Source organism: Gekko japonicus, unplaced genomic scaffold, assembly GCF_001447785.1.
Source record: "Gekko japonicus isolate JY-2015 unplaced genomic scaffold, Gekko_japonicus_V1.1 scaffold985, whole genome shotgun sequence".
NCBI classification, from domain to species: Eukaryota; Metazoa; Chordata; class Lepidosauria; order Squamata; family Gekkonidae; genus Gekko; species Gekko japonicus.
In genome coordinates this window covers 386,706-409,506 of record NW_015172032.1, presented here as the reverse complement: position 1 = coordinate 409,506, position 22,801 = coordinate 386,706, and the positions used below count along the sequence as shown (strand labels likewise).

General features: G+C 43.3%; 1 protein-coding gene across 1 annotated transcript in view; it reads left to right on the top strand.

Annotated features, from left to right (window-relative positions):
• The window catches only part of CA8 (carbonic anhydrase VIII), a 96,154-nt gene that overhangs the window by 65,034 nt on the left and 8,319 nt on the right, over positions 1-22,801 (top strand). The window contains exons 5-8 of the mRNA XM_015420618.1: positions 124-186; positions 4,112-4,160; positions 7,118-7,230; positions 18,871-19,037. Of these exons, the coding sequence (XP_015276104.1) occupies positions 124-186; positions 4,112-4,160; positions 7,118-7,230; positions 18,871-19,005 (360 nt within the window). The 3' untranslated portion in view covers positions 19,006-19,037. The remainder of the gene's footprint in view (positions 1-123; positions 187-4,111; positions 4,161-7,117; positions 7,231-18,870; positions 19,038-22,801) is intronic.

The window sequence follows — 22,801 nt, the reverse complement described above, 5'->3', positions numbered from 1 at the left end:
CAATAAGTTTCCATACTTTTGGGTTTACAACTTGTTGATGAGTTTGTCATTACACAGATTTCAGGAAGAGATGTTCCCATAACACTGTATGTCAAGTTTTATTTATTGCTCATTATGTTTCAGATAGGAAAGGAACATTCAGGCCTAAAGGCTGTGACTGAAATTCTACAAGATATCCAGTACAAGGTATGACATTCTTCAAAGGAAAAGGACATATCCATTCATTAACAGATAGACTAACTGGGTAGTATGGGGAGGGAAGGGTCAGTGCATACAGTAAGTAAGGGGGAAATGTCAATATTAAAATATGTATGGTGACTATATTTAAAATAGAGGAGCATGCATTCTCTCATCAAAAATATTAAAAGTTAACAGTGAATTATTTATTACAGTCAAAGACCAGCACCCAAATAGATACAACATTAGAAATGTTTACATACAAAACTATTACATAGATGATACTAAAAATAGCAAATTAAATCCATTAAATTAATACATAAATACATAAATATTAATTACATTAATATGCACAGAATCAAGCGACTTTATCCATAATCCAAGGCTCACAGTCCGAAAGGAGATGGGAAATGCATGATTCCTCTGATCTACCAGAGGATTTTTGGATGATAAGAGTTAACGAAACCATATATAAGATAACCATTTAAAAGGGCAATGCAGTAAAACATGCCCAGCAATTTCAGCTTCCCCACTTGCACAAGGACATATATGTTCCTGGTACAATACACCATGATACCTCCCTTCCAAAAATGCAGAGGATAGAACATCAAACCATGCCAAAATCAGGGGTCATTTCGTAGAAAAAGAGCTAGGGGAACTCATTAGCATAACTCATTTGCATATGCCACACCCCCTGACATCAGGGGCCCGGCGGTGGATTTGCAAGGCCAGCGGGAGTGCGAGGAAGCCCCGCCAAGGCCCTCCCTGGCCTCAGGCAGGCAGGGGTGGGGTGAGGCGGGGAGGAAGCAACTTACCCTCCCTCTTCTCCTGCCTCCTCCTGGCTGAATGAGGGCTGGAAGCAGGGTGGCTGGAAGCAGGGGGTGGGGCTTCATCATGTGCCCCACCCCATTGCACCTCACCCGGGGGAACTGCGTTCCCCCGCGTTCCCCCCCGAAATGACCTCTGGCCAAAATAATAATTTTAAAACTTCCCTGTTTCTGGGAATTAGTAAATTAGCCAGATAGTCAGATGGCACAAACTTCTTGTCTCTGAAAAGATACTTTGTAGCAATGCTTAAATGCTATTATAACTCAGTACTCCAAATCCTTTGTTTAGTGATACATTTAGCTTTGGAGTAACCAAGGGTTATTAAACTACTAGGAGAATACCCCAAAATCAATAATTTCTCTGAAAGGGGCCTTTTGCATTTTGACTAAAAGTTATCCATTAGTGTCAAAGGTGCAAGTCCCATAGGAGAAAAGGCCATTTTTAGTGAGTAATTATTCCTGTGTGTTCAGATATGGACTTCAAGAGAAATTAAGTCTGCCTCAAGATGCGTGGCCATATTGGAAACACAGTGGAATGTTGACAGTCACTAATCCAACAATCTATCAAACTCAGCATACATAATAAAAACATACAGTACCAAACCAGAATTACCAGCTCTCAGTAAAACCATGGTTTCAGGTAAATCCTACAGTGTCTTGTTACATGGTGGATGTCACTTCCAGTTACTGGCCAAAAATTACATCATGACATTGTGGGACACTTCTCCCACACCTGCATTTCCCCCTGCTGATTGCCAGAATGAGAGTGGGGAAGGGGTTTGAGGCAGGAGTTCCCCCATCCCTACTGGGTATATGACAAGCCTGGTACCAATTTCATTCCATGCACACTAGTTTAAAATGAACATGAATTCTTGGCTAACTTATGCTATATTTTCAAACAGTTTGAAACATACAGTGACTTGGAAATGCAAGTGGAGTTCTGCTTGTGCAGCAGGATTCCCCCCCCCTCCTTGATCCTGTATTAGGCTTTGTGTCCATCTTAAAGCCACTCCTAAAGGTTGAAGGACCCCCTACAATGGTGTGGGACAGATGTCGCTTGCTGCATGCTGTAGCTACAGGGGAGAATGTTAGAATCTAGAGGACCTCCCTTTGCATGAGCAGAAGTGCCTTCAATAGCGGCAACACCAGTTCAGCAATGCTGTGAAAACTCTCTCTCTCTCTCGTCTATCTATATTTTACACACACACACACACACATTAAATCATTTCTTACCATCCATTCAATTATGAAACAACAAAAACCGGAATTAAAAATCAATGGGTAGCAAGCTTTTTTCTAATGTACTCAGTTGCAAACCTTTTGTTCTTAGTAACTCCAGAAATTAATTGCAAGTCCAAGTAAAAAGGTATTTAGAGAACAATCGAGACCTGTTTGGACTTTGGCAAATGTATTCTGGAACTGAGTTTCTTAACCGTAAGGGTACCATGAAAAATGTCTCTCTATAAATTCTGGAAGCATAGGCTCATTGTATAAATGAAATAGAGTGGAGGAGTCTTGCTTTTCTAACTGATTTGTGCAATGATGATAAATTCACTATATTGCCCCTGAATAGTGGTAAGGCATAGAAGAAGAAAGTATTATCTGATTTATAGTGTGCTCACACTATAGTGTGCTCACCCTTGCACATTTACTTGAATTCAGTGGAACTTACTTCTGAATAAACATGCATATAATTGTGCTTCTCAATACAATCTCAGGTGAAAATCTGAGGGTCTTTTTACATGATACATGAAATGCAAGTCAGGTTGGGTCTTCATGGAAGTCACCTTAAAAACAGTTGGGAGGGGCCAGATCAACTCCTGAGCATGGCCTGGCAGTAGATGAGGCTTCAGCCTTCCCTCCCATCCATCCCATGCTGCTTACATATGAAAATAAAATAGCAGTGGGGGTGGGCATTAGTGCTGGTTCCATGTGTCCTACTCTGGAGCTGATCCCCCCCCCTTCCCCTTTTTAAGGTCAGATGTGAAGAGCAAGTCAGGTTGGGGGAATCTCTAACTCAATTCACATTTTACATATTGTGTAAGGAAACCCTCATATTCAGGACTCTACTTGTGTTGCTTACTATGTAGATGGGAGTATGTATGCATCTAAATGTTGCAGAAAACAACTCTTTGAGTCCGATCAGACGGCTCTTTAGATCTGCTCAAGGCACGATTGCCACACGGATCTAAAGGTAATGTCCAGACACAAACATCTGGGAAATGTCCTTCTTCCGTGGATATCCCATTTTGCCACGCTTCGGAGCTGTACTTAAAAGATCGCACTTTAAATCTGGGGTTTTCGGTTACCTGCGGGACAACTGCGGACTTTCGCCCATCTGTTCATTCCACCAGCACGCAATCCTCCCGTCGGGGTGGTTTGATGTCAGACCATCCTGAGTGGGCGCCATTTTAAAAAATCTCTACACATGCGTGGATCAACAAGGATGTGCTGTCATGTCTATGTGCATGCACAACATTTCTTTTAAAAACCACCATGTGCCTCCTTCAACAAGGACGCACTGTGATGCCTATGCGCATGCGCAAAAAGTTTTTTAAAACCCCACAGCGCATGCCTCCTTCAGTGGATGCCATCTAGACAATCCACAATGGAGGCAGCGCATGGGAAGGCGATTCACCAGGGGGATGTCTGGTTGTGCTACCATGGATTAAAAAGATTGGGACAAAATTCAAGTTGGCATAATGACGGGATTAGCTGCCTGTCTGAATGCACCCTTTGACAAGTTTACCAAAGTTCTGGATAAAACATTGCACATAGCACTTTGCTTTCTACTACTACTTACACAAATGCAATTAATTGGGAGATATAAAGGGGGATACATATGAAAAAATGAGAAAAAAACCTATTAAAGTTCAATAAGGATGTTGATTTGACATGAGAAATGTAAGGATGATTTCTGAGAGATTATCTTGAGGTAATAAGATTTATTATTTTGATTATTTCCATTGTTGGGATTTTTTTTTGTAAAGGGTCGCTCTTTGCATGCATTATTGTTGTACATTATAGAGTAGATCCATGAATTGTAAAACTCATAAATTGCTACTGATTCCTGTTAGAGACAAGACTGATTTTTGTTAATTTTTCAGGGGAAGAGCAAGACAATACCCTGTTTTAATCCCAATACATTATTGCCAGGTAAGTGTTCCTTCATATACTTTGCACAGAAATATATATATGTATAGTTAACTTTTATTGCTATCATACACCACTCAAATGCTTTCTGTCATCTTCTAAATTGTTTGGCAGCCTCTCTTTTTATAGAGCAGTTTTAATTTAATTGGATTACCAGAAAAGATATCTCTGAACATGATGTATCCCACTACAACAGCAGTGATGATGAATGTTGTCTGTCAGCACAATACATATTGAGTATCTACCAGGTAACATTTGTGTTCCTTACAGTGATGAGTCATAGGTTTCAAAATAGCTGTCTCTGTGCATTGCAGTGATGTGTAGCTCAAATAGGATCCAAGCAGGTGACATTCCCACTGACAGCAATAGCCTACAACTTTGGTGCAGTTAATTTACCTAGCATTTTTACTATGTGAAATGTTTTAGAACAGTTTGTCTAAGAGTGCTATTACACCCAGGAAATACATGATTGCATTGACGTGAATTGCCCAGGCTAGCCCAATATCTGCCCTTGGAAGCTAGGCAGGGGCAGCCATGGTCAGTACATGGATGGGAGATCACCAAAGAAGTCCAGGGTTGCTATGCAGAGGCCGGCAAAGGCAAAACACCTCTATTTGTCTTGAAAACCCTACAGGTTCACCATAAGTCAGCTGCAACTTGACATCACTTTTCATCACAATACATAATTGCCTGAGGTTGCTTTGCATGAGTAAATCAGTGCCTAGAAAGGAACTGGGGAATTCCATGAACTTGACACCACTTGCACGCTCAAAGGGGCATATACATGTATACATGTAAAAGCTGCAGATTTGTCTGAATGTTGCAATCTGTCAGAAACAAAAAAAGAGGAAAGTTTGAAGAAACACACCAAAAGGGATAATAACTTCAAATTGACTGAATATATTTGGCTGACATATGAACATGAACTTCTTCATTTGTCAATAATAAAGCATCAAACAATTGACATGATCTGCATGGGGCAGTAGGGCAAGTCCTATCAGTTTCAATTAGAGGTGTGTGGGTGAATTGCCTTTTGGATTATGCCAAAGTAAATCAATTTCTGCACATGACTGGATAATGACCAAATCATAATAAATGTCACACATAGTAGAATCTATATTCTGTTCTTTGACTTTCATTTTGGGCCAAATCATGTACAACCTAAAGTGTGGGATCTTCCATGGGTTAAAAAAAGTTTGGGTGCTTTGAATATTAGGGAATTTTGACTGGGTTAAAGGGTGTTTTAACACTTTCTTCTTGTATGTTTTCCTTAATTCCAAATGTCCTTCGAAATATGCAATTGGCCTTCTAACTGGGGAGAAAGAAACTTGCAGTTCTCATTCAATGACCCTTCCCAATTTTCAAAGTATCCACTATCAGTATAGTCCTAAACTGATACACCCTTCTAAGTCCATTGAAGTAATTGTGAGGCTGTTAGTTTTTTTTTCAAAATTGTAGACGTTTATGGATTGTCTTGTCTGGTTTGTTCCTTTCTCATTGCACAATGCTGAGAAGGTAACATTTTTGCCTATTTAATTTCTGGGGGGAAAAGAGTGAAACAATGCTTGACAACCATATTAGAGTATCAAGGTATGGTCTAGAAGATCCACAACACAAAGAGGGTGGGGTTTGGAAGGCATGCATGCACAAAGGATTTTGGAGGCTGGGTACTCAGTGCCATCAAAGCCTGTGTGCATTCCCAGAGGACAGCCCCAGTTTGCTAGATCATGGCTATGCTAGGCACATTCATGTGCAGTATGCCATGGGACAGCAGTAGCGTTGAGAGGTGCAGACTGCACAAAGGATCTCAACAATTTGTTTGGAGCCAGCTGTGCTGAGAAAGGACCTTACTTTGAGATTGTACAGGAAGAACCAGATGCTGATATAGACATACAGAGGAAAGCTGGGGCTTTTGTTGGATGGGGGAGTCGATACCAGAGAAAGGTGCAACTCTTAATAGACCCTTCCTGGGTACAGCATTCACATGCTATTTGCTGCCATCTGATGGTCAGTATGTCAGCTGGGATGTGACTTGTTGATGAAACACCCCTAGAAAAGGTTAGAGTGCCCTTATAATGGGTTTCCCCCTCCTAGGGGAGGACTGGGAAGCAAAAAATGGCCACGAATATGGCCCTGCCCACTGGTCCACCCCAACCTTGCCTCCCAGTGGAGTGGAGAAAGGAAGAAGAGAGGCCACTGCTGAGTTGGCTCATCCTTTCACCCAGCAGTGGTTGCCATTCCCACCCACTGCCTTTGAGAAGGTGCTCCATGTAAGGCAAGGACAGAGAGTGAAAAGTCACCTGAGAACCACTACTCCAGCCTGAGGCAGTTCCAGGCATCTGTCATTTCTTCCTTTCCTGCATGTCTCCAGCTGAGGAGTCTCCTCACTGCTCACTTGCTTTGCCCACCTCACGTTTTACTCAAGAGCAGTAGTACCTCCCTGTTTACCTCAGCCCACATGCAGCTCGGTGGAAGATGGCTGCCCATTTACTCACTGAAATGGCAAGAGTAGTTGACTACAACATGCAAAATTGCTCTTCCTCCCCTCTCAGGCTATCAAATTGCGGCAGCAGCTGCTACCACTAGCCACATGCAGGGTTTGGGCTGCTGACTCATGGCCATGGCAGCTGCTCCTACAAGCCCTGCACTACAGGCTCCTGACAACAGCAGCTCCTGCCTACTTTGTGTAGGGTGAGGACTGCTCCTCACTTGGGGCTGGTGTGGCCCCAGTGTGTGTGAGGGAGGGTGATCTCAGATATGGCCCCAGCAAGGTTGGCAGCTATTGGATCCCCAGGACTTTGCCCAGTGCCCTTAATACCAATCTGCTCATGCCCCCTCTGTGGCTTCCACATGCACTGTGGAAAGACAGTGCGTGATTCCATGGTCAGTTTTTAGAATAAAAGGCATACTAAGGGTTTCTTAATTACTGTTTCCAAACAAAGTCATCCATTTAATTCCAGATCCACTGTTACGAGATTATTGGGTGTACGAAGGCTCTCTTACAGTTCCGCCCTGCAGTGAAGGTGTGACATGGATATTATTTAGATATCCTTTGACTGTATCTCAGCTTCAGGTAATGACTGTTCTTAGAGTATGTTTCTCAGTGAAAGGTTATAGCGTGCAAATATACAGCAGGGCATTATAGTTGTTTCATCTTGAAGATCTCATTAGATCAGTCAGTACATGGCTTTTAAAGTAAAGGTCAAATCTTTTGTGTCACTGAAAGAAATGGAAAGGTCAGAAATAAAAATACCCTGTTATCATTTATTCTATGCATTTTTTAAAAAAACCATTTACCGTAGCAAAAGAAAGAAGAAAAAATGAATCCAGCCTGTTGTAATAGTGTGCCTTCAAGTAATCACTGCTAGATGCTGACTGAACAAAAACACAAAACTTAATGTTCTGAACAGGGAAGAATATTGTTGCTCCAGGTTAACTGCATTATACTGAATTATTCTTGACATCAGTAGCTTTCCTTGATTTAATGAACACTTGCATCTAACATTTACCTCCAAATATAAGTTTAGTTTAATTAAAATAAGATTCTAACAACAGTATGTAACTCTGTCTCTTTTCACATCGATCATAATAGCTAATGGTAGTAGATGGGAGCTGGTTCACAAATACATATTAATTGGTACATTTCTCTCCACTATTTCATTAGCAGCTAGCTCTATACAGGGAAGAAATTACAAAGCACTGCATTTGTGATGATATAAACATTCTGGCTTTATATGGCCCCTTCACATATGCAAACCATTCCACATGGTCCCCATACCCCCCCCCCCCCCAACTAGCTGGTCAGCCAGACAGCAGTTGAATGTACCGTAGTCTGAAATGTAGCTCAAGGCTCTGAAAAATCTCCCTCTTAGTTCAAAAAACCTATCTGGCCACCGGAGGATAATGAGATCATACAGTACTGACTTTTGCTGCTTGTTATATCATATGGTTAATTTTTGTTGCTATTTTTGTTTTCCTCCAAATGCTTTCAGCTTTAATACTTTTGATAATTTTTTTCTTCTCTTTCCACATTACCTGTGTTTTGGTGGATATATGCTTTTCTAGTTTCATTCATTTTTTAGCATTCCCTTTGTGCTTTTTTTTTTACTGTCCTTCCTTTGGAGCTTTGCATGGGATATCTTCTATCTTTATTTTCTTCCTCTTTGTCAAATTATTCATGCCTTAAATATTGCCATTTTTACATTGATGGCTGAATATCCTGCTTTCTTTTCCTATATTATCTTTATTTTGTTTCTGTAATACTTTTTCTTGCCTTGTTGCTATTTATGTTTTTCTGTTATCTTAAGCTTATGTGAATTGAGTGATTGGTTTGCTCTCCTTATTCTGTATCTGTACTGTCTTTACTTTCTCTCTGCCTAGGTAATTCCTCTTTCTCTTCAGATATCAAGCTGTGGTGTCCTCAGAGTAGTCTCTTCTGTTTATATTTAAGGCATTGCATAACCTGACATTTCCATTTTTTAAATATTGCTTAGATCTATTTGTTTCAGTCTTTTTCTCCTGTAAAGATATTGGTTTATTCTCTTATCCTTTTCCAGTTTAATGACTGTAATTTTCTGCTCCTCTGATGCCTTTGTCAGTTTCAAATTCTATCCTTCATTTTCTGACTGTTCTGCTGATTTGTTTTCTCTGTCTTGTTTTGCTCACATTTCTCCTTTGTTATTTGCTTTCCACCAACTTCCATTTGTTCCTGCAGTGGAGACCAGATGGAAAAAAGGGGGAAGGAACAAAGGGGAAAGGAACAAGAACCAAAAGATTGGAGTCAAAATGGCCACAATCCTTACAACTGTTTAATCAGCATTTTAAAATGGACTTCTTCTTTTAGCCTTTTTCCTTCTACAGCTCTCTTTCCAAGCCCTCTGCTGAGGACATTTCTTGTTTAATAGCCATTTTGTAACGAGCCTAGCTGTTCACAGGGCCGGCCCCAGGTATTTTTGCACACTAGGCGAGGTCACCTTCTGGTGCCCCCCGTGTGCCCCCCATTTCTGGTGCCCCCCTTGCGCCCCTGCATCCGCCTGGGTCCGTCCCTCCCTTCCAGCAGCCCCGCTTAGGTGCCTTTTTCAGAGGTCAGCCCCAAGGAGACCCACCCACAAGGTCACCGCCAGAGAGGTCACCGCCAGAGACCCACCCGCAAGGGACGCCCCCTGGTCCCAGTGCCTGCCCGGGCTCATGAGCTTTCCAGCCAGGCTGGCAGCCACCTGCACCGGCTGGCTGAAGCACCTTGCCAGCCACCCAGTGGGCCCCTGAAGCCTGGCCATGCTCACCTTGGCCACTGCCACTACGCAGGAGAGGAGCCTCCTCCACCACCTCCACTGCCAGGCCCCGCTCCCGGGCCGGCCTCTGAGCATGCATAGAGGTGGGCATCCACGGGCCATGCAGCTTGGCCGGGGCATGGAGAGGCAGGGCTGGAGGGGGACAGAGGCTTCCTGGGGTGCGGGGGGAGGCATGGGAAGGGTTAAAAGCTGAGCAGAAACTTTGCTGCCCCTGCCTGGCTCTCCCTCCCCCCACCCCCTTCCCCCGGCTTCTCCTCGCCCTTGGGATGGAAGCAGAGGCCGGCTGGCACGACGAGGGATACCAGGCTGCAGGTGCCTGCAGAAAAGCTTCCCCTTGCTCGAAAGCTGGCTTGCCCCAGCCCGTTGTCCCCACCAGACAGTCAGGATTCGCACCCCCTGCCTGGCTGCTGCTGCTTCCCACAAAGGCCAGCCCGGGGCAGTACGGAGAAACCCGGACTGCTGCCCAGCCAGGGCTGAGGACTCCGCCAGCCGCCTCTCTGCCACAATGCCGAGCCCGGATGCCTTTCCAGGGAGGGAGGGAGGAAGCACACTGGGGCTGCCTGCCTGGGGGAACGCCGGCACTCCCAGCTCCAGCAGCAGCAGTGTGAGAGTTGAGAGCAGGGCTTTTGGTGGGGAGGGGTGAGAAAGAGGCAGCAGCACCTGGGGTCAGGGGGTGACACAGCATGCAGGGCTTTTGGTGGGGGCGGGAGGCTTTTGGTGGGGGGGCAGGGGCAGTTTGGCGCCCTAAGGGCCTGCCTGCCCTAGGCGAACGCCTAGTTTGCCTAGTGAGTGAACCGGCCCTGGCTGTTCAGATACTTTATAAATAATAATCATTATTATGATCATTGTGATCAATGTCAGTATTTTTTTTACTTCTGTTGTAGCATGAATCCAAATCAGCTTGTAGAATTCCAGGTTTTTTCTGGCAGGAAGATGCATGTTAAGCTTTCTTTTGCTCATGACTATATATTTTTTAGAAAAATATATTGTGATAGCAAAATAAATCTAACCTATCATGACTAATATGACATAATAAAACTTGTGTGTTTTGAGATGAAGCTCTTGCAGTGTAATCAACGCATCCCAAAGATGTGCTGCTGCTGTACCAGGGCCAGCCACCAGTGCAGCGACCCCACAGACCTCCACACACTCCACAAGCACAACTCTATGAGCCAGTGGGGAAATAGGCAGACCCAGGGGCATGGCACAAGTTAGTTGGCTCCCTAAGCCACCCCTGGCCTGGGAACTAGCATAAAGTTGCACCAGCAAAACCCTCAGTATAGACACCCAAGCAGCAGAAAAGGCAAAATGTCCCTCCCTAGTGCAATCCCACCTAAAAGCCTCACTGTAGCGCAGGATATTGACTATGGTCACAGCAAATCACACCCTACCCAGTAGCAGCAAAACCCCTACCTCCCACCCAATCACAAGCCTACAGAACTACATAAACCTGAGCCAGGTTTAGCCCAGATGATAAGGCAAGCAGCATGGGATGTTATCTCCAGCTTGCACAGTTAGAGCACCCAGTGGTTCATCCTGGCAGTGAGAAACTTACAGAGAGGACACTTAGTTCCAGAGAGGAGGCACTTAGCACTTACACACAAGGGAGGGAGGCAACCTCCTTGCTGTGTGACTAAGTTGTCTCATTTCAGAACCCTTACAGGTATCCTATCTCTGGACACACACACCGAAGCAGAAGCCAAGTACTGACAGGTAAGCAGGGGCAGGGATCCAGCAGGCTGGGTCCAGGAGTCTGTGCCCCCCCTCCCCCTCACATGCACCCTGGGCGCTGCCTCAACAATGCAAACTCCTGTAGTCAAGGCTAGCAATGTGTGTGTTTGTGTGTATAGGAGCAACCCAAGGCAGCTGTTTCCAACTTTATGCCTCATGTCATGTGATGTAGCTAGGAGTGCTAGCTATGATGCCAGGGGCAGGGGTGGCAGAGAGGGGGGCTGACAGTCCCATGCCAGGGTGTCTCCTTCTCCCCAGGTGGGGTACTGGGAGAAACTGGAGTTTGGGGCATTACTGGCAACTGCCACATTATGCCCTGTGGACCAGATGGCCAAACAACCGTGGCATCTTGCCTTGCAGGTTTGGAGCTCTATGCAGCAGCAGCAGCAGACGGAGTAGATACAGCTGAGATGGAACCCACACAGCAGATGAGTAAATGTCATTTGGATGGCTATGGTATAATGGGATAATGTGCTCTTATATATAGTTAAAGAAACTGGACCAATTCGTCCTCTAAGGATTGTTCTTTAAACTATTTGGCTCCAGATTTATCTGGGATATATTGGATAAGGTTGATTGGAAGCCTTAATTTTGATTGTACAAATGAATTGATTGTGGGTTCTGTTCTTGGAGCTCTTGCCATCAAACTAGGCAGAAAACTTTCAGAGAATTAACTATCTTTATTTGAAAAAAGAAACAGTTCTCTTTATTAGACAAAGTGCTAGAAGATACAAATGTGAAAATTAACCCTATAGCAGCTGCAAAAACAAGTGCCAGTAAAATCAAATCTTCTAGTTTTTTTCCAACCATATTTGAATAAGTAAAATTTAAAGCAAACCAGATTTCAGATTTTTAGGAATTTTTATATAAATCCAAGTCACACATACAAACAGAAGTCTCATCTAATATTTTCTGAGAGTTCTATCCAGAGAAATCTGACTTGCTTATCACATCAGTGCACCAATGTGTTTATATAGAAAAATAGCAATATTACCGTAGTAGGAAAAAGGCCCATTGTGGAAATAAATACAACGGCCTCTAGAAAGAGGTTCTGGGTGGGTGCCCCGGCCTTGGACACTCAGTGTCAATTTGCTGTGGCGACCTCAGCAGGGTATAATGACACTGAGTCCACCATTTTCTCCAGAGGAACTGATCTTTGCTACCTAAAGAACAGTTGTAATTTTGAGTGATCTCCAGCCCTCACCTGGAGATTGGCAACGATGGTTCCTCAGAAGGGAATAGTTGGTTTGGAGGGTGGAGTCTGTGGCTTTGTACCTGACTGAGGTCCCACGCCTCCTGAAACCTCACCCTCTCCAGGCTCCATCCCTCAGATCTCCAGGAATTTCCCACCTGGAGTTGGCAACCCTATCTCCTTCCCAGCCAGTCATCAACCTTTATTTCCCCCTCACTCTTTAGCTTTCCACCCCCCACACACCTGCAGCCTCTCCCATGCTCTGAAGCCCTGACTGCTACGTCACATTGGCTGTCATACGGGGGCCACCTCAGCAGCATATAAGGATACAGAGCCCCCCATTTTCTCCAGGGGAACTGATCTCTGCCATCTGGAAAGCAGTTGTAATTCTGAGTGATCTCCACCCCTCACCTGGAGATTGGACACATTTTACCTCAGAACAGCAAACTGTTTAGAATGTTAGAGGCAAAAGCCAATCAAGCGCATATGCAAACGATCTCTGTGTTCTGAGGCAAAGGCCAATGAGGCTGCATATGCAAATAACCTCTGTGTTCTGACTGGCTATGGGGGGGGAGAGGAACAGCAAAATGTTTAGAATGTTGGAGGCAGGACTCAGGCAAAGCAGCCAGTGGATAGGGAGACCCTCTGAATGACAGATCAGAGAATGAACTGATTTTGGAGCTTGTGGAATGTTCTAGAGAAGTGCCACCACCATTCGGCTTTTATTTATAAGGGAGATGCTAGATCTTTATAACTTAAACATATGAACATCACCTAGATGAATGATTGGTTCTTAACTAACGGTGAGATAATCAAACAGGCACATCTAAAGATGTGTGCTCATTATCTTTTTCAAGAAAAATTAGAAGGCCAAACAGCTCTTAATCTCAGTTAAAAGGCTATAAATCTGATATTTCTGTAACTGCTTTAATTAATTGTCAAAGGTAAAAGAAAAACTTCATGCAATCAGATTTGATCAACAAATGAACTGATGTGAGCCCATAACTTCACGAAAACATGCAAGATCAGCAAGAAACCTGTGATTTAATCAAAATCCTACCACAAGGCATAAGCCATGGGGGGGGGGTTATCCCAACAAAATGAGCCCCCTTCATAGGGGGCACTGTAGACCTTATTAGTGCCCCTCCAGCATGGTCCTGACCACTGCTGTTTGTACTGTTTGTCATCATTGCCTGTATCTCTGTTTGGCATCTATGCAGGTGGTGATTCAACAGAGAGGACGCCTGGGAAGCTGATCTTCCTGGTACATTATGGTCTGGCTGCAGCAACCAGTGTGGATCCTGTCACTCTGCCATGGGGCTGCCATCGCACCAGTTCCAGCCGAGCTCCTGCAGCATCTTGACTCAGGCAGCCATCTATCAGAGAAAGTCCATCCCACTCACAAGCATGCTATGATAGAGAGGGCTTGCCTCATCCCCCCATGGCTTCCTGGAGCAGCTTGCAAAGGCACAGAGGCTGTACTGGATTTATTGTTACTATTTCCTTGCTACTATTCAATAAAGTCTGTTCAGTAAAGAGTGATCTACAACTCTGTCCCTGTCTGTTTGTTGTTGAGCAAATTTGAATTGATCCCTAGCCCCTCCCAGACCCTTCCAGCGTGCCATTCTCTGCCCCCTTCTCTGATCTGCCCATAGTGCTTCCCAGGATAATCTCCCTTTCACACATCTGAGGGGGTGGGCTCTGACCCAGGGAAGCTCCTGTGAAATCAGTGTTGTCTGTTGTCATGGTGCCACTGGACCTCTGTTTCATTTAGCAGCAAACTATAACAGTCCAGTGGCGCTTTACAGGCTGATGACATGTAGTTCACTCTGAGTTTTCATGTGTTGCAGCTTACCTCTTCAACAGACTGACACAGCCACCCCTCTGCACTCCCCACCACCTTCACACTCACACACTCTGCTGGTGTCGGGTAGCCCCACCATGGGTTTCTTCCCCTCTTGTCTGTGGAATGTGTATTGCTCTGCAGCTGCATTTCGCTTTAGCTCCTTATCTGCCCATTGGCCTTGAGCACTCTTCACTCCGGCGAAGCATCTCCCGCTCACCCCTGAACCCCACGCTCTGCATTATATTGCTTATTGGCTCCTAGGTGTCAGGGGGTATTGTATGAACCCACTATAATTGCTATTGCCATTTTGTATGTCTCATTCTTGACTCAAAGAGTCTAAGTCGACTTCACCTTGCTCAAGTCAATAAAGCTGAACCTGTTTATGAACCTGCTGTTGATACTGAGTTATTGAAGTATCTGACAGTTGGCTGCTGCATACCGTTCTTAGGGCAGTGGGCTAGGGGTGGTCCAAGGGGAGAGGTGTTTGCTCTACAATGGGGGTAGGTCTCTGCATCTGACACTCCCCCACAGCACTGTTTGAGTCTTATAAGCCATTCAGGTTCGTGGTGGAGGCACATAGGGGAGCAGGGTGGAGGGGCACAATTGTGCATCACAGAGGGATCTTGAGGGGGTGTATCAGTCAAAATGATGAATGTCTCGAGTGGCCTATCAGCTGGGCTATTCTGCTCCCCCTTTTGCAGTGGAGTGCCTAATGACTGATGCCATGTCTACTTTGCACCTGTCTTCTTGGCCCAGTGTTTTAGGCTGCTGGTCTTGGATGTGGAGACTGAGATTCAAGCCCAGCTTCTCTCTTTTTCCTGTCCTTTTTGGGTGGGAAAAAATTGTGTGACTTGGAGAAATAATGGCTGTGAATAACCAACACTTTTGTTGGGGGCAGGTGGGCAACCTGTCTGTTGGGTGGGTGGCCTTCTCCTGTGGGCTGTGGAGAGAAACTAGGGCCACATTCCTCTATTGGGGCTGCATGATTGCTGAGTATTTCCTCTGTGTACTCTGGCAATCCTGGGATGTGTGGCATCAAGGGGCAGTGGCTGCATTGGCAGATGGTGATTGGCTACACCCATGTGTGCTACTCAGAAGAATGTTATTGGGCACCACTGCTTGATTGGTGGGTATTGCTGGGGTTGCTGTGGATTCCAGCATGCTTGCTATGCGGTCTTCACCTTGTGAAGGGGCATGTGTTATTCCCCCCTCTCTACAGAGTGTCCATAGGGATCTGACCAGGGCCACTAATATTACATGGGTGGCTGGCCACCACCACTACAGAAGCCCTCAAGATTGGGCTGAAAGTTATCAACCTTTCTTAGGAAAAAGTGTTTTCAGGCACTGTCACTAATTGTCACTTTGGTTCAGTTTAGATATTTAAATAATAGTCACCTCCAATTCTAGAATGTATAAGTAGAGCTACTTGGAATTATACAAGGCCAAGCTAGCTATCACCAGGGCTGGAGACTTTTTAGTGGTGGCCCCTACCTGGTGGAATGAGCTCCCAGAGGAGATCAGGGCCCTGTGGGACCTTTTGCAGTTCCGCAGGGCCTGTAAGACGGAGCTCTTCCACCAGGCATTTAAGTAGGGGCCACCGCTACTGCAGGCCATTACTGCAGGCCCCTACTGCAGGCCATTACTGCAGAGCTTGGTCTGTGGTTTTAACATCTAACTGATTATGAGCAGAAACATCGTGGAAAATCTGGGCAGTGGAAATTTATTCTAGTAATATACCATCTAGGTTAATTTAACAGCCGCCAGCACTTTGTATTTATAATGTTTTTATTGTATGGTTAAATATTGTGTAATTGTATTGTATTATGCTTTTATGGAAGCCGCCCTGAGCCTGCTTGCAGGGAGGGCGGGGTATAAATTTGATAGATAAATTAAAAAAAATCTGAAAATGATCTAGAAAAGGGACTGTCTGCCATAATCAGGCTGCTCTGAGCCTGCCGTGGCGGGGAGGGTGGGGTATAAATCTAATAAAATAAATAAATCTCAAGTTTTTTAAAGTCTCTGCTATTTGTTTATTCTACCAAAATGTACAGCAAAAAGCATGTTTTGCAGACTGAGACTTCTTCATATTGAAAACATTGTAGCATCAATTTTTGTTAAAAATGTGGAACATCTCAGTGCGCATCATAGGACATTTATCTAAAGTTCTTCCGGCAGTACTCAGAAATACTGGAAACATGAGGGAAACATTTTCTTCTCTCATTTCTTTTGTTCTATCTCTCCAAGACCTTAAACATAGAAAGCTTTGAAGTGTGCTAGAGAAATAACTTAATATTACACCACAAGATCTTCACACTGCCTTGGAAGAGTTCAATTGAAGGGTGTTACCTTTCTATGAGACACTCAAGCTTCTATGTAGGGATTGGCATAAAGTGAACCACGATGCAAAAAATCAGTACAATTTCCCCCCAGTTTGTGGTTTGCAAAATGAAGTTTGTGATGGGTCTACCATTACGAACTTCCATGATTTTTTAAAGCAGTTTGTAACAGTTTGTGGTGGTTAGTGGATAGAGAAGAAAGCATGGGTTTAAAGGAACTCTGTGTCCCTTTAAACCCCTGCTTTCTGTTCCCTGCAAAAGCCATAAAAACAGCTGAGAGGTGGGGAGTGCCTGCTCCTTGCCGCTCAGTTGTTTTGGGTTGTCTTATGCAGTCCACTTTAAAGGGACTGCACACAACAGACCAAAAAACAACTAAGCTATGGGGAGCACCTGCTGCCCACTGCTCAACTGGTGCTCCCCACCACTCGGCTGTTTTTTGGACTGTCTTCTGAAGTCCCTTTAAAGTTTAAAGAGACTGCACAAGACAGCCTGAAACAGCTGAGTAGGGATGGGCACAAACCTAAAAAATTCAGTTCAGGGTTCGGGGGAAAGCGAAATGGAGGGGCTAAATAGCTTGCAGCTATTTAAACCTAACAGTGGATGGGCAGACACACTATGCTGTTAGGTTTAAATAACTGCCAGCCATTTCAGTGCTCCATTTCGCTTCCCCCTGCTCTGAAGCAGGAGGAAGCAAAATGGAGTGTAGAATGGCTGGCAGCCATTTAAACCTAACAGGTGAGCTGCAGACCTAAACTGAACCGGGCAAAATTCCAGGAAATGTTGAGGGAAGGCACCTCCCACACATCTCAGTTTGGGAGCTATGAACTGGGCCAAATTTGTGCCAATTTATGGCTCATGAGCTGGTTTGTGCCTATCCCCACAGCTGAGCAGTGAGGAGCAGATGCTCCCCACTGCTCAGCTGTTTTTTGGGCTTTCTGCAAACCCTGTTTACAGGGACTGCAATGCCTTTCAATGGGGTTTGTGGGGCCATGAACCACAAACAATTTTGGTTTGCAAATGAACCTCCTAGTTAATTTGTAGTTTGCCACAAACTGACACAAACTGCATTTTTCCGGTTCATGTCTATCTTCTATCTGCAGTTAACTTTCTCAGGGTTCTTCAGGTCTTAATGTGTTTATTATTAAATTTACATCAAATACATATAAAAAAAATTCTTCAAAATATGTAGTCTTTCTTTTCAAATATTTTCAAAGATCCTCCCAGATTTTGCTTCCATTTATTGTGTCAATGCAAGATGCTCCATTCTTTCACTTTTAGAAATGGAACACTAGAGATTTTAGTAACACTATTGCCAGAGGAACATGAGTCTTAGCAACACAATATTTCAAGCTATTTATCAAGTAAGCAAACATAACCAAAGGAGTCTTTTGATTTTCGTTGACTCCTAAACAAAGACATTAGATCCTCGGGATAGATTGACCATTAAGGCCACCTGAAAATGTCGTGCCTAGAGCTCCCGCTCCTGGGCCACACTGGCCCTGAGTGGTGTGACTTGTCCTATACAGAATGGGAGCTGCCACTGCATGTTTGTGGCCCTCAGCACATGTGCGGCAGATGTGAGCTGTCACAAGCCAGCAGTCTTTGCCTTGCAGAAACCAACCAAGGCAGTGTTCTTGCAAAGGTTTCCTGCAGATTGGAAGAAGGGTTTGACTTTTTAATTCCTACTGAGAACATTAAACAGTGCTGAGAGTATTGACTGAATTAGGAGCCTTTGTTGTTGTTATATGATTTTACGCAGCATTTGTATTTCAGATTGTAAAGTAGATGCTTTAGACTGTAAGATGAAGAGAGATGCACATTTAAAACAATTCTGACCCATTTCTTTCATGACCATTGTATTTACCTTTAATTGTTATATCTTTTTTTAAAAAGCTCTGACTAGAACAGTGGGCTCTAGAGTAAATAAATACAAAAATAACTAATGTTCAAAACCAGCATTGAGAAGCTGAAGATGCTTTCCCCAACTATGGGTTGAATCCTGTCAAAAGATCCACATATGCATGGGAGTGGGGATTTCACCTTTCTGTAACAGCTTTCCAACTCTCTCTCATGTTTCTCTTGGAGGGGGTCTATCAAGAACAGCATTTGAGGGGTAATTTGGTGCTGCTTTGGAAGGCAGAAGGCGGGGAATCTGTGCTTCAATGCATGAAATTTAGATGGGATCCAATCCTATGGCTTCAATCCTAAATACACATTTTTGAATAACAAAGGGTTGACTTTTGAGTATACCTAAATAGGATTGTTCTCTTTGATACAGATTTTGAAGTATACAAATGATTTTTACTTGTTTTGTCAGATAGAAGAATTTCGAAGACTGAGGACACATGTTAAAGGAGCAGAACTCCTAGAAGGCTGCGATGGAATTCTAGGAGATAACTTTAGGCCCACACAGCCACTTAGTGACAGAGTCATAAGGGCAGCCTTCCAGTAGTAGAGAGAAACAGGGAAAGAATCCTGATGTAGGTAAGTAATAAAATATCATTAATATGTATCAAGTAGAAATTTTTGCTAAACTTACATAGCATACATGATAGTTTCCTTTTAAAAAGAACGAAGTGGGAACATTGTATTTAATTCAAAATGTACTTTTCCTTCTTATTTATCACTAAGAATAACAGGGGTAACTAGTATATGAAGTATTCATCTATTAGTGCTCAACAAATAATAAATACAACTTATTTATAATTTAATAAATATAAATTATTCATGATGGTTGCATGTGCTAAGAGGTCAGACTTCGCAATACCTCTGTCCTGAACTCTGAACTTTTCAGTGACTCTGGACTCTTCTGCATTCTCATTTTCCTCGCTTGTGTGTTCCTGTTGCTTTGGGTTTTTTCTTTTCTTTTCTGTGCATATTTTGGTCCCCATAGCAGTCAATTTGATATTACATCACTGTAGGTCTGGCATAAGAACTTGCAGTTTAAATCTTGCCTGAAACCAGGTCAGGGAAAGATCAATGCCAAGTAAGGGGAAACCTGGAAAGTATATGATTAAGGAAAAGTGGAAGCATACAGTGTTCGATCTGGGGGAAATCTGCATGTAGAAACAGCCAGTATGATGTACACGCTCAAAAACCCACTCTAGTATGAAGCCAAACCAGAGCGAAACTTTTGTGTCATCTTCAGTTCTAATTTGATTTCATAGGAAGCCTCCTTTCATGTCATCAGATTTCACTTTCAAACAATTTGAGAATGCTGCCTGTTCAGATACAATTTCTCATTCAACAAAGATCAGTCCCCTTAGCCTTAGGGAGGAATTGTTCCCCTATACATGGTCTGATGATCTATTTGGTATTTGGCACCTCTACAGTTTAAGAAAGTATTTTCTTAAGATATGCTATGTTTAAAACATACCAAAAGTTATGTAGACTGTTGGGAGGATAGTTAATGTTTATATATTTGTAGAACTTTACAGTGCAGTCCTAAACAGAGTTACACCCTTCTTGGCCAGTTTACTTTAATAGATTTAGAAGGGTTTAATGCTGCTTAAGAGTGTCCTGTGAGTTACTGGTGAGAATTGTAGCAAGTTTCAGCAAAATTTATAATAGAATAGGGGACACAAATGTTAAGCAATAGCGTTTTAAATTGATCATCCCATCTTGGAGTAAGATATTATAAAAATAAAGAAAAAATTAAAAACTCCAAACCTTCAAGAATTCAAGTCAAGCATATTGCAAGTATGGTTACAACTAATGTTAAATGTTGTCTTTTCTTGTAAAAACTTTGAGACTGATCATAAATAATTGGTCATCTTATATACCCTCCAAAACAGGACCAGGATTGCTAGGCCTGGCCTAGAAACCAAGACCAGGGGAACATGGGGGGGGGGGAGGCTGTTGGCTGATAGTGTGATGTTGCTTCTGGGAAAATCTGGAAGTCACTTCATGCTTCTCTAGGAATTGACCAAAACTCAGTGTTAAAGTGCTTTTGGTGATTCCTAGAAAGGTGTGACATTATTTATAAGTTTTCACAGAAGTGATAACAAGCTGTTGACCTATGGACTTAAAAAAAATATTTCCCCCCCTACTGCCTCTCAGAGCAGCAGCAGGTTTAGCAGGAATTACCAACAGGGGGCAGGGTATCCCTTACCCCAACCAGGGGCTGGCAACCCTAGGCAGGATAATTGATACCTAAAGCATCCACAACAGATGCTGATTCAATTATCAAAGTTACAACAGATTGTATTACATTGTTGTTTTGACAGTGCTAGTTACCTATCATTCTCCAAGTCATACTGGTAATTTATTCTTAACCAGAGTAAACACATTTTATTTATTTATTTATTTATTTTTTAATTTATATCCCACCCTCCCCACTGAAGCAGGCTCAGGGTGGCTTACATAATATTATAACAAGTTAAAACAGTTAACAAACACTTGAATAGAAATGGTGCTGATATAGAAATAAGGGCATAGCTACCTGTAGTGGGTTTACACATGAAAGACTATTATATAGTGAGAAGATAGTGAATCTTTACAGAACCTCATGAATCCAATCTATTTGCTCATTTTCACTCTATCCCAGGCTTCAGGCCTGCACCGCCCAGCCAATTTGTGCATTACAATGCTGAATGCAGTAAACAGCTGCCTGGGAGAAAGCATGACATGGACAGGTGCTGGCACTTGCATGCAATTTGGGCCACAACAATTTTTTAAAAGCTAGGTAAGTCTCAGGTTACTTGGATCTTGCTGGCTAACTGAGCACTATGAAGATGTGTGACCACCAACTTACCCCAGGGAGTGACATCTCAAGGGGACTGCCAGGAACCCCCCAGTCTTCAGGGAGGGATGTAGTAAGCTTATCTTTGCTTGAATCTGCCTTGTTACCACCCTGCTTATAATACCGTGTTAAACCTTAATAAACACCATCTTAATCACAAGTGATTGGGCCTCCTTTGGAGTATACCATGAACCTAAAAGAAGAGTCTGGTAGGTCCTGATTCTAAAGTAAGATGCTGTTCATTAGATTTCCCTGGGATGGGTCAACACCCACATCCTTGAGTTTTGAGCTTTTCAGGCATACATGGGCCTGTTGGGGAAGACTATTGCTCTACTGGGGAAGACATTTGTGGACCATCAGTGTATGCTGATAATTCAGAATTGGGCTCCCGGAACCGTCCTTAGAGGAGTTCGGGTCACAATGCAGAACCCCTGAATAGAGCAAATTCTGGCTCCCTGTGGCTATTTCAGAGTGCTCAGAGTTTCTACTATGAAACAGGAGATGGTACCTAGTAGCAGGCTGCAATTAAAAAATGCATTGTAAGTCAATTTAAGTGGGTTGCCCCAGACAGACACAGGGACAGGGGAACAGAGAAAGACCAAATGCAAAGAAAGATAGAGCTTAAATTATTCTATAATGTGTGGAAACTGGAATTTAAGCTGGGACAGTTTTTCATACTGCTGCATGGATACACTGCTATCTTCCAAAATTCTCTCTCTTACACTATTATTAAAAGAGATTTCCCTTTGTATGTGGTTAGCCTCTAGAGAAATGATGCACATTTATGGTAGATTATTAAAAGTAGATCCCGTGTTGCAGTATTTTTTTAATTTTGATACAAAATCAGCTCTGCAGAATCAGCAATAATAATGAGAAGAAATAGAAATGAAATAAAGTGAAAGGGTAAAGGGAACATGCAGTGCAACAGGGAGTTAACATTGAGTACAAATTATGGGTTGGCAAAGAGGTATTTTCCTCTGACTGAGAGGCTATTTCCGGACTTCAGTCAGGCGTTTGCATATTTCACACACCTGAAGGCAAAATTTTGCAACTTTGTTAGTTGTCTTCTTGGAAAAGTCTGCAAGAAGGAGGTAGACATATAGTTGTTCAGTTCTTTCTGATGAAGTTGACAGAATTGGAGCTATATATTGAGATCGGATATCGTTGTAAAATGGGCAGTGCAGTAGAACATGTTCAATAGACTCTACTTTTCCTGCATGACATGGGCAGAGCCGTTGAGAGACTGGGATGTGATGGTATCTGCCTTCCAGGAGGGCTGAGGGTAGAACGTTAAAGCATGCAAGAGTAAAGGTTCTCTGATATTTGGAGATCATGAGGGATCTGAGGTAATCTGCTGATTGAAAGAATTTAGTATACATATACTGAAGAATAATTGGATGTTTCTGTGTCTGTGCTTTGTCCAGTTGTAGAGCTTGATCTCAGAGACACTGTTTAACTGTTTCTTTTGCAGTGTGTATTTAAAGGTGGGTCCTGGGTTGGACAATGT